The sequence below is a fragment of the Micromys minutus genome (genome assembly GCF_963924665.1).
Source record: "Micromys minutus genome assembly, chromosome: 25".
NCBI classification, from domain to species: Eukaryota; Metazoa; Chordata; class Mammalia; order Rodentia; family Muridae; genus Micromys; species Micromys minutus.
In genome coordinates this window covers 11,692,209-11,704,349 of record NC_137960.1, presented here as the reverse complement: position 1 = coordinate 11,704,349, position 12,141 = coordinate 11,692,209, and the positions used below count along the sequence as shown (strand labels likewise).

At 39.9% G+C, this 12,141-nt stretch overlaps 1 protein-coding gene across 11 annotated transcripts in view; it reads left to right on the top strand.

The window, feature by feature from the left end:
- PCDH15 (protocadherin related 15) overlaps positions 1 to 12,141 on the top strand; it is a gene marked incomplete at both ends in the record, with an annotated part of 610,552 nt that overhangs the window by 252,425 nt on the left and 345,986 nt on the right. For 10 of the 11 annotated variants that reach the window (XM_080938401.1, XM_080938402.1, XM_080938400.1 and 7 more), the window contains one exon: positions 5,446 to 5,556. The exons of the other annotated variant lie outside the window; for it this stretch is intronic. In XM_080938401.1, the coding sequence (XP_080794527.1) occupies positions 5,446 to 5,556 (111 nt within the window). The remainder of the gene's footprint in view (positions 1 to 5,445; positions 5,557 to 12,141) is intronic. 11 annotated transcript variants of the gene reach the window in all.

The following is a 12,141-nucleotide window of genomic DNA, read 5'->3' as shown; positions in this document are numbered from 1 at the left end:
GGTATATATATTTTATGAAACAATATATTTGATTAGTATTCATAAAGGGGCAGATTTTATTGCCTACTCAAATTCAATCCAGTCCCCTTTGAGAGGACAAAGGTCGTTTCATCTTGCTAAGCCCTTTTCTTTGTCTCTTGGGGAATTTCTTCGGGGAAAATTCTCAACCATGGCACAAGCCTAGAGACTGAGAATTGCTGAAGGCATAGTAGCCTGCCTTAGTAAGGGATGAGAGGAAGACTGACCAGAGGCTCAATAGGAAATGATAGTGTTCACTGGGGCTAGATGATAAAGTCAGATAACCCAACGTGGGCAAACAGGAAAAGTAAAGAGAATCATATGAATCAGAGGGGAGGAGAGGAAAGGAAGGAAGGGGTGAGATCGAAGTATAGACGAGACTTTAAGACATTTGTAAGGTTTATAAATAAAAGCTTCTGAAAGACAGTGTATTACCTGCCTTCACAGCCCTTCAATTATTGGCCCTACAAGACACACACGTGTGCTCAGCTGCTCTTGGATGAGAAGGGGACCTAAGTGCACGTGTGTGTGTCCGTCCCTGTCTCTATGCAGGCTTCCAATCTGTATTTCTAACACATAAACACAAAGGAGGCGATAATAAATGATATTTATAAGTGGTACACAGGAAGGGGAACTGTACACAATCTATTATTTATAGGTAGAGAGACTAGTGGCCAGAGCTCTCAGCAGGAAACAGAGGAAGCCTAGGGAACTCCTGCTTCCAGAGCATCTATCTGCATGAAGACCTCAAGTCAGCTGCTGTGACATCTATGTTCAAGGGGTATCATTGGGAATAGAAGAAGCTCTCTCCCTGCCTTCAGGCAGGGGTGTGCATACATGGGCTGGGAATTCTACCTGCCCTGCCTGCTTTCCCTGGTATCTTTCTAATGTGGTGCCATATTCAGTTAGCCTGTTTAAATGGAGGATAACTTCTGGTCTGATAACTGTCAAGTTACTGAAATGTCAGGGACTTGTGAATGTACCCCCTCTGAATGCTGGTCAGAGGATTTTTTTAGAGCAAGATTTCCTTGTTTAATATCGAGCAGGAGGTGAACATTGAAGTTTCCAACACTCAGAAAAGCAATGCTTTGTTTACAAAGAAGTTTTCCGTACTGGGAGAGGCAATGGCTTTGCTTCACAAATGTAACTCTGTTTTAGATTGTTTTTCTGTCTGCATAGTCCTTTCTTTATGGACCAAACCTGTGAGCAAAGAATCAGTAAACAGATGAGGGATGACTGACTCCTGTCACCATTTCTCAAGTAAACTCTTATCCCTGTGTATCAGAATTGATTGGGTCATCAAAGTTCCATAACGGTCAGAATGGCAGATGCCAGACATAAAGTCTTTCATCCACTTTGGCTTTTCTCAGGCACTGTAGACTGAGTGTAAATGTGCCCGCTTCCCTCATGGCCCGCCTACAACACAATAAAACAGTGTTTGCTTACAAAATCTAGTCCTCATTAAAGTATTTATCTAGAGTTAGTTTAGTCAAACAAAATTCTAAATAGAAGGATGAAACAGAAAGAGCATTCCAAATGTACAGTCTACATTTTGTTTCTAAAACTTTTCATTAGAATGTACTTGAAAACAAATATACATTCAAAAACAGCTTGTTTAATTAAACAATTAATAACATCAATATAGGAGTTCCCCAGCCATTCAGAATTATCTTACTTATGAAGAATACACTTTCCCTTTGTTTTTTGAAATGCCAAAAAATCTTATATATGTGACAGCTATAGATAAATGGATAAGAATTAAATTCAATTGAAAAGTACTTTTAAGGGCAATAATGTGACTACTAACTCCATTGTTTATAATAATTCTGCAAATGTTTAATGAAAGCTGTTAATAAAAGCACAGGGAAATATTACAGATATGATTAGGTTGTATTGATAGAAATGGAGAGAAAAGTCATCATCTCAGTCCCAGACCCTGAGGAATTTGTGAGGGTTTGTTTGAAGAAGAAAAAAAAGAGAGAATAATGTAACATCACATCAATGTCTTAATCTGAAATTAGATGGCAAAGGTTTCAGAGTTGGGTATCAGAAATTTAAGTACACAGAGAAACAAGGGCCATATTATTTAGGCAGTTTTAAAAGAACAGGGGAAGTGTAGGAAGTCACAGTCCACATGGAAATCGCATAGACCACAGTGTGCACACAGAGACAGAAATCAGTAAGGGACACAAGGCTTCCGGTGATGAAAGTTACACATCAGAATTTGTCTCACCCCAAACATGATGTGTCATCTCTCAAACAGGGAGGGGTGAGGAGTGACAAACATCTGGATATGTCTAAAATCTCACGGAGAACATTCAGGCTCTTTGCAGTTTGCCCGCTGACTTTGTCCAGATGTTCGCTACTCCTACATAGTTTCCATAATGCTCACTAATTGACTATGGAGGCTCAGGTCTCATTTCCTGGAAACATCCAAAACCAGGAGGTGGAATTTGTTTTCTTGTTACTCATTTTCTAAGTAAGAGAATAGAATTCCTTCTGCATTGCCCATGGTTGGATGGCATGTAAAATTAAAACAAAATCACTGATTAAAGACAAGGAAATGGCACTGACTGGGTTGGGTTGAATCGGCCAAGACTTAAAACCTAGTTGCAGGCATCACTTCCCCCTAAGCACAGATACTCAAAACAGCTAAGCTCACTTTGAATTCTGGGATGAGGAGACTTTGGGTCAAGCATCTGACTGTGTGTGTGTGTGTGTGTGTGTGTGTGTGTGTGTGTGTGTGTGTGTTTGTGTGTAGTATAGTTGTGTGTGTATATATATATATGTATGAACATGCAAGTGTGTGTACGTATATGTGTGTGTATATGTATATGTGAATGTGTGCATGTATTAGTGTGAGAGTGTATGTATTTTGCATGTGTGTATATATATTTGTATATTTTTATTCATGTGTGTGTGTGATAGAGTATGAATGTATTGTATATTTGTGTATGTATATATGTATAGATGTTTATTTGTGTAAATGGATATCCATTATATGTATGTGTGTATGTGTATATGTTTACATATGTATGTTGTATGTGTATATGCACATATGTGTCTGTGTGTGCAAGCACATATTTACTAAAACTATTTTTTCTAGCTAATGAGTCATTGAAGTTAATAAACCTTATACTGACACATTTATATGTTTCCAGCATAAATTGCAATATTAGTAAAAACTTTCCCCATCATAACTTAATAGACACTGATATTAGGTCAGGCAGCAGTGAATTATGGAAGCTCCTTTGCTGAGTTGAGGAGGAAAATCTTTTCTGCCTCCCTCCACTTGTTCTTTCTCCTAATGGTACTCATCCTTTCTCCCCTTCCTTTCCTTTTAAATATTCCATCATTAATCCAGACTAACTAACCCTTCTCTTGCTCCTGTGTGACCTTCCCCCAGGAAGCTATTTATAGTCGGTAATAACAGGCCAAGGGCATGCCAAACAAATGACTTTATTCTATCCCCACTTGGTGAAACTATTGGGGGGATAGGTGAGGAGTTATTTATAGGAGCTTGGCTGTCTGGAGCAGCTGCATCTCAGAAACATCCCCCAAAGCAGCAGGGGTGGGAATTAAGGAAAGCCAGGACCAGAGCTGGGTTCCCTACCCCCTGGATGGATCTCCTGTCCGACTAAATATTTACTGCTTAGGTTGACTCTGAGCAGGTTTGTTAGTCTTGTAAATGTTTTGTGGGTTTCCTGAGCCCTGGGAGGCTCACTGTCCTTGCAGAAGCTGGTTATTAATCTGTGTGAAAGAAAGTGCTCGACACGGAGTCACAAAACAAGCACAAGTCCGGAAGAGTCGGTAGCAGAGGTTTGAATAGAGGAATTCCACGCAGTTCCCAAGGCCAGAGGCGATCCTTCTCCACAGTGAAAAGAAAACAAGAGCCACGCGAGACTTAAGGCTAAGACCATGACCCGTGAAGTTTTCCTCTCCTGGGACTTGAATGCACCTAACTCTGAGGGCGGCAGAGATTCTGGAAATTTCTCAGAGGTTGTCCATTTCTCTGTATGTTTCTAGGAGAAGCTCATTTGCTAAGTCTGCAAAGTCTGGCATCAATGTGAGCAGAGGCCTTTGGTCCAGCGTAGGCGCGTTTTCCCATTGTCGAGGAATCCCAAGGCACAGAGGTGGAGAGAGTGATTGGGAGAGGGAACACCTTCATAGAAGCAAGGGGAGGAGGAGGATAACACTTGAAATGTAAATGCAGAGAATATCCAATAAAATACTTTAAAAAAACATTAACCTATACCCCACAGTGTTTTATTTATTTCAGATGTTTTATAATTGTATGGTTTTACTTTTGGTTTCGTTTGTTGTTTGTCTTTCATTTTCTACTTTCTATATGTGTACATGAGAACCAGAAGACAACCTAAGGGACCCTGTTCTCTCTTTCCAGCATGTGGTATCAGAAAACAAAGTTAGGTGCTGAGATTTGGCTAGGCTGCAGGAGCCCTAGCCTCTGAGTTTCGTCACCTTCTTAATCTTTTCCTTTGAATCTTTTTTGTTAGTGTGTGTGTGTGTGTGTGTTTGTGTGTGTGTGTGTGTGAGCTCACATGTGCACACACGCACCATGCACCATGATCCATGTATGGAACAAATGAGTGCCTTGAGGAAATAAGTTTTTTTTTTCCATCTTGTGGAACATACAACTCATGACTTCAGGTAACCCATCTCTGCTCTCCTGGCTTGGCTACAAGCATTTACCTGCCAAGTTATCTCCCTGGCTTCCATATTAGTTTATAATTATACATCCTTTTGGGCCAGAGAGATGGCTCAGTGGTTAAAAGCACTGGCTGTTCTTCCGAAGGTCCTGAGTTCAATTCCCAGCAGCCATAATAAAGTGGTTCCCATCCATCTCTAATGTTAGCTGATGTCCTCTTCTGGAATGCAGGCATGCATGCAGATAGAGCACTCATATGCACAAAATAAACAAATAAATAATCCCTTAAAAAAAGAAGGAAAAAATTAAAGAACACTACATCCTTTCTTCTAAGTTACAAAATGTACTTAGAATACAGAAGAAATACTGGCGTTGAAAGGCAAAATTTAGAAGAAATTGCAAACTAGAAATGTTTGAACTCTTTTGTGCAAAACTAAATGGTAAAGATAATGTGATACCAAGGTAAGGTTTACTTCATGTGTGCACACTTGGTTAATAACCAGTATGAGTCTATGGGCAGACATATCTAATAATACATGAAAAAATATGAAAAATATCATTTTCAGAGGACTCCAGTGAAACTCACTGATAACCATCGATCACTTTGATTGACCAGAATGTCAAGTCTGAAGTTAACACACAAGCATTATTCTCAAACCATAAGCTACTAACTACAGTGTTGGGGAGGACTGAGCCACAGTATCAAGGCACGCTGTTCATACACACACCTGGTCTAATGTGTGCCTATTTAACACTTGCAGACATCCAACGACACCTTTGAAATTCCACTCATGTTGACTGGCAATGTGGTGCTGAGGAAAAGACTCAACTACGAGGATAAGACTCGCTACTACGTCATCATCCAGGCTAACGTGAGTCCTTGCCTTCTCTTACCCTCTGTCCTGGAGCTTATAAAGCAAACTGTGCCTCTGGTGGTCTTGTGGCTACTACCCCATTATTATCCAAGCTAAAACCTGTGCTTGCCTTTTCCTACCTTTCCTTCTAGAGCTTCTGAAGCACTTTTGTACCAGTCTGGTGGTCTTAGCTTCAAGTGAGATTGGGTTTGAGCTTCCTTGCCCTTGGAGGACATAATTCATAATCCATATAGAGATGGAGGAGGGGTGTTTGATTGCTTCTATTTTCTCTGCTTTCCTTCACCATAAGAGGCACCCTCTAAAATACTAACCACGCCCCCAAAGCTGTCCTCTGCCATGCTGAGATATTTCTTTAAGTACTATCTACATAACAGCTGCAGGGATGCCACCTTGAAACAATTTAAAAATGTATTTTTCTGAATCTGAGCCCCGAAGTTTATAATCATAATCCGAGAGTGGGACTGGAAGGCTGCATCAGTGGTTCGGAGTGTTTGGATGCAAACAGCTGTGCCAGGCAGCTCTCAAACTCCTGCACTCCGGTTACCCCTGCCTTCCCTCCAGCAAGCACACATCAGAGGATAGAGGAAAAGTGTCTTCTTTCATGGATATGTAAAGCCACTACTGTGACCTCACTGACGTCTGCTTCCTGGTTATATGTGCAGCGTGCATTAATTTAAACCCCACTGGTTTTGTGTCACTAGTTTCTAGAACACTTTGCAGTAAAAATGGAAGGATCATAGCTAAATGGCTAAAAGAAAGATGTATTTATGGTTTGCCTTCAGAATAACATGCAGACACGTGGAACTATAATACAATATATTCCCATCTACTGATAGGAATAAAAATGTAACAATTGGTGGCGATGTCAAATGAACATAACTCACCTTGAGAAAAATTGTAGGGCCAATCTAAAATGCTTTTAACTAAGGCGATGTTGCTGCTGTTTGCATCATGGCGTTAATCCTGGGTTGGTTTTAATGTCTCACTTAGGGCTGTCTCATCCTTGCTTAGTTAGAAGCATCCACAGGTTCCACTGTGGTTCTGGGAATCTGAATGGGACAAAGTCCCTGGGGCCACTTTACCTATGCTGTATTTTCTGCTACTGTAAACACCTGATAATAATGACCCAGTATTTAATATATGTGCCTGTAAGTGTGTCCTCTGGGTGCTTCTGGTCATTTCCAGAGCTACTTTAATAGTGAATATGTAAATGCTACAGGTCTATTCCAAAGATCTTGTGACAGCCTCAACATTGAAATAAGCACTTCTGCCTCCAGTGTATTTAAATGACATTCATATAGTTTCATGCTAATTGATAGACTCCCCTCCCCTGGATCCACCTCCTGGAACTGTTGTTTATTCAATATTCTGCTAAAGAGAACACAGGTGTGAAATGCTAAAAGGTAGCATTTTCACAGGTCATGTTAAAGAAGCCCAATAAATTTACATATTCAAAAGGAGTATTTTTATATGAATGGGGGAATTAAAGTATTGTTTATTATCTAATATCAAGCATATTTTATTGCTTAAAATTACGAGTTAAATAGTTGAAGCTGTGCCTTGTAAATGGAGCAGACATGCTAATGAGCTAGATGTGAGCATCTTGTCAAAGGTAATTCTCTTTGAGATTGTACTAGACACGTAACTTGTTTTGGAAAATCAAAGTTAGGTTTTCCATCAAGATTTTCGGTAATAATTTTATTTGGAAACTGAGTTGCAACCATGTCATTCTGAATGTTTGTGGGGAATGAGTATTGAAACACTGTATAATATCCTAAGGAGATATATAGGATGCACTAGATAGACAAGACATATAAGATACATAGGATGTGTAAGATGCATTAAATACATAAGATACTTAAATATGTAAGATACATAAAATACACTAGATACTTAAGATGGGTAAGATACAAGAGATATATAAGATGCATTAGATACAGAAGATACATAAAATACCTAAGATGCATTAGATAACATAAGCTGCATCGGCTACATAAGATGCTTGGGATTCATAATGCTAAGCTACTCTGTGTGGTGGCCCACAAGCACTAACAAGGAGTCCATTCACATCAGTCCCATTCTGGTCAGGAGTCATGATGAGCTTTTCTTGTTGTTGTTTTGCTCTTCCCTGAGTTTGTGTTAGTGCTACAGGACATGGACACGTGGTAGCTCTCTGGAAAGAAGAAGGCAATGAGGATATAGAGTCTGGGGAACGTTCAGTCTTCCACATTGCATGAGGTTTCCAGAGGATATGTGGACCTGGTCCCCAGACAGGGTGTGGCAAATATGAGCATTTTAATTTAAGGTCGCAGATTCTTCACATTGGTTTGTTTCATTTTTACCTTCATTCTGGGCTTTATTAGATTATATAAGAATTTTTTGTCTTTGATGTACATTTATGTGTTGAAGATAAATGCACATTTTTTAAAATTCTCCACTTGTGAACTAATGATAACTTATAATACATACATTTAATACACTTAGTTAAGATTGAAAATTGTTAAAGGATTAATTTTTTAACAAAAGCAATTAAAGACTTTGATTAGAAAAAAAGAGAAACAAACTGACTGTGCTTTAGAGTAATTTAGGTCAGCTTAGGGGAGAACTGCAAAGAGCAAATGGTTGTGACCCTGGTCCTTTATTAGAAGTCAGAAAGGTCCTTGTTCCTGTCAATAGTTCTTCTGTGGTGAGAGGCTGGCAGTTCTACACAGGAAGTCTGATTTTACTGCATATCTTCCTCTAAATCAACACATATACCACTAACTCCATGTGAAGATATGGTGGGAATTAAGGGTCACTGAGGTACCTCATGGATGAGTCACCTAAATAAACCATCTCATCCACTTTTCCACACCCTATCTCACCCAAACTTCTACCTCAAGTATTACAAAATTCTACTAAGGTGGTTTCCCATTACTGGGGACCCACTTCTGCTAACAGGAGTCTCTGCTGTCTTTCTCTTAAGCTCTGACCTATAATTCCATAAGGAAGTTTACCTTCTGAAGGTCTCATCCCCTTTGGTCCCTGAAATTCCATCCTTTGAATTCATGAGACAAGAACCCACAGAACAGAGGCCCCATTGTGGCTTTGGCAGCATATGCCTTTCCTGCACCCCAATTCCCAGAGCTGTAGCCTAGCCTATGACAGGTAGGTTCTCTAAGTCTCAAGGACATCCAAGTTTTCTGAATCATGTTCATGTTAACAGATGCATAGTGTTAGGAAGAATACAAGTTGAGGATATATAATTTAATCAGTTCCATTAGCCTTCTTGGATTAAACAACAAACATCATAGAATGGGCATCTTATGCAACAGAAGAGTATCTTATCAGTAGATTGGAGTCTAATACTCCTGATTAAATCTGGCCAGGGTTTGTTTCAGAGGGAGGGCTCTTTCCTGATCACAGATGTCTGTGTTCTTGCTCTGTATTCACATTGCTTTGCTTGTTTTTGTATGGAGTGGAAATCCCTAGTTCCTACTGTGTGACCTCTCTGCTCCTACAATGCTGGCGTCTGTGCACTGGCATCATCCTCAATGGCCCACTTATAGAGCTTCACTGTGATGAGAACTCTCTCGTGAAAATTTGAATGGACACATGATTCAGTACAGGGAGTAGTTGGTAAACTCAGGAAATGCTTCAAAGTGCTGCCTCTGTCATAGTAATTACAGTTTTCTAAGGTAATGAAATATCACCATTTTTAAAGTAATATTTGAAAACATCTTATTTCTGAGAAAGACTAGAGGAGCCAAGAGTGTAATTAGGACACGTTATGAAAGAATTCTTTTTAGATACTGCATTGCATCCTCTCCTTACATTGAGGAAAACAAACTTATTGAAATCAGCTAAAAAATGCATGCAGAGAATTGTATTGTTTACATTACTCTCCATGTACAGTGTTGGTTTCCCCCATTGCTCCTCTCATGCTGTCATCTGGCCAGAATTTGATATAGGAATGGGGCACACAGAAGTCGCTGTTCAGGATAGACACAAAGAGATCTTGCCAACACCACCATCACCAGCCAGTCCCAGAGGAACAACTGATCCATTCATGGCTTGTTCTTTGTTTGGCCCTGACAAACATTCTTAAGATAAACTCTAAATTTCATTAGAATTTTTAATTTTTTAAAAATAATTTATTTAGTTATTATTTATTTTACTCCCTGATCAGAGCCCTCCTCCCTCTTCCTCTTCCAGTCTCACCCTTACAAATCCCTCCCCACATTGCCTCTCCCCTTCTCCTCAAAGAAAGCTGAGCCCTCTTGGGTACCACCCCACCCTAGTGCATCTAGTCCTAGCATGACTAGGCACATCCTCTCCTACTGAGGCCCAACCAGGCAGTTTAGATAGGGAGAAAGGGTTCCAATGGCAGGGAACAAAGACAAACACAGAACCTGCTTCATTTGTTAGGGGACCCACATCAAAACCAAGCTGCACAAATTACACAAATGTGTAGAAAGTCTAGGTACAGCTCCTGCATGTTCCCTGGTTGATGAACCAGGGCTTGTGGGCCATCATGGTCCCAAGTTACTTGACTCTGTGGGTCTTCTTATGGTGTCCTTGACCCCTCCACCTTCCTCAATTCTATCACCCACCTTTCCACAAGATTCTGAACTCTGCCTGATGTTCTGCTGTGGGTCTCTGCACTGTTCCATCTGCTGCTGGATGAAGCTTCTCAGGAGAGAGTTCCTGTCTGCAAGCATAGCAGTATCATCAGTAGGGTCTAGGGTTGGCATTCTCACATGGTATGAGTCTCAAGTTTGGGAAGTAATTGATTGGCTCTACCCTCAGTCTTTGCTACATCTTAATTCCTGTACATCTTGTAGGCAAGACAAATTTTGAGTCCTTGGTTCTGTAGGTGGATTGATGTTTCCCTCCCTCCTCTGAAAGTCCTTCCTTCCTGGCTACAGGAAATTTACAGTCATTTCCCACGAATGATGTAAGAGGGATCCTTTATAAATACAACATTTACTATGCAATGGAAGTTTTTTTATTGTGCTAATGGATACAGCAGTGACATATTATGATAGAAACATGATTTTACCTCTGCAGTTTTCCTTCCCACTTCTTATAACTTAAATTTAAAGACATTGTGCAAAATATATGACCCCTTTTCAGAACACTGCTGAAATCAACTCAAACCTAAGAACTTATCAGGAGATGTTATTACTAAACAGATAGCATCCTGGTGGGCATACTGGAACAAAGAAAGCACATAAATTTTGGATATTAGTTAATAGCAATGAATTATCAAGGCAAAATTAAATAGGTGTAGAAATCTTTATTAAAGGATATTTCTATGCCAACAAGTGTCCCTGTCACAAGGGCTGCTGAAGTGGTTGACATGTATGTAGGGTTGAAGCAGACTTTGTGAAACATATACTTAATAATGATTCTTTTCCTAGAGAACATAAATGTGTTTTATGCCTTTGACTATAAGAAGTTTTAGAGTTTGGGGCAAGTCTTTTAGAAGGTTCTATTTCTATCCTCCCAGAGACAAATGATTAGAAAACTCAAATTTCTTAATTATAGTATTATAAGGAAATGAATCCTGGGTCATTGTAAGAGGGTGAGCCTGGGCTAGAGAGCTATAGAAAAGACTTATACCCCAGTGGAGCAAGAAGGCCCCTGAACTTAGTGTTCTAAGAAGGGGAAAGATAAACCTTTAATTCTAGCAAAAAATTATACTAATATATTGTCTTTGTCAGTGTTTCTACTCCTGCACAAAACATCATGACCAAGAAGCAAATTGGGGAGAAAAGGTTTATTCAGCTTACACTTCCACATTGCTGTTCATCACCAAAGGAAGTCAGGACTGGAACTCACACAGGACAGGAACTTGGAGACAAGAGATGTTAAAGAATCCATGAAAGGATGTTACTTACTGACTTGCTTCCCCTGGTTGGCTCAGCCTGTTTTCTTATAGAACCCAGGACTACCAGCCTGGGGATGGCACCACCCACAATGGGGCTCTCCAACCTTTGGTCACTAATGAGGAAGTGCCTTACAGATGAATCTCATAGAGGCATTTCCTCAAGGGAAGCTCCTTTCTCTTTGATAACTCCAGCTTGTGTCAAGTTGACACACAAAACCAGCCAGTACAGATATCTTAGTACAATGAAAATGCTAAATTGTGATATATAGGTCCTCTGTATTATTCCCAATACTGTACAAAACACGTCTCTTGTAACAAAGGAATAGGTGATAATTTATTCTGAGCCAAATATGAGGGACCGACTGTGACCCAGAAGCAGTCATTCAGGTTTCTCTGACAATGTACTCCACTGTCCGAAAGATCACATGGACCTTTATAGTAACATCAGTGATATAAATCAAGGCACTTACCAAGTATATCAGTGGGCAGGTTTGAAGAGTAGTTAGGTGACAGCTGGTGTTGGGGGGATCTCTGCTGTGAATCTCACATAGTATCTGATATCATTTCACTGTTTTAGAGGTTTAAACAATTTAAGAGCTTAGCCTATTCCAAAAGTGTCAGGTCAAGGCACTAAAGATTTTAGGTCAGAATCAGACACTGACAGTAAGTTACTCTTAAGAAGATTGGTGGTAGCTCAGAAATAACACTGA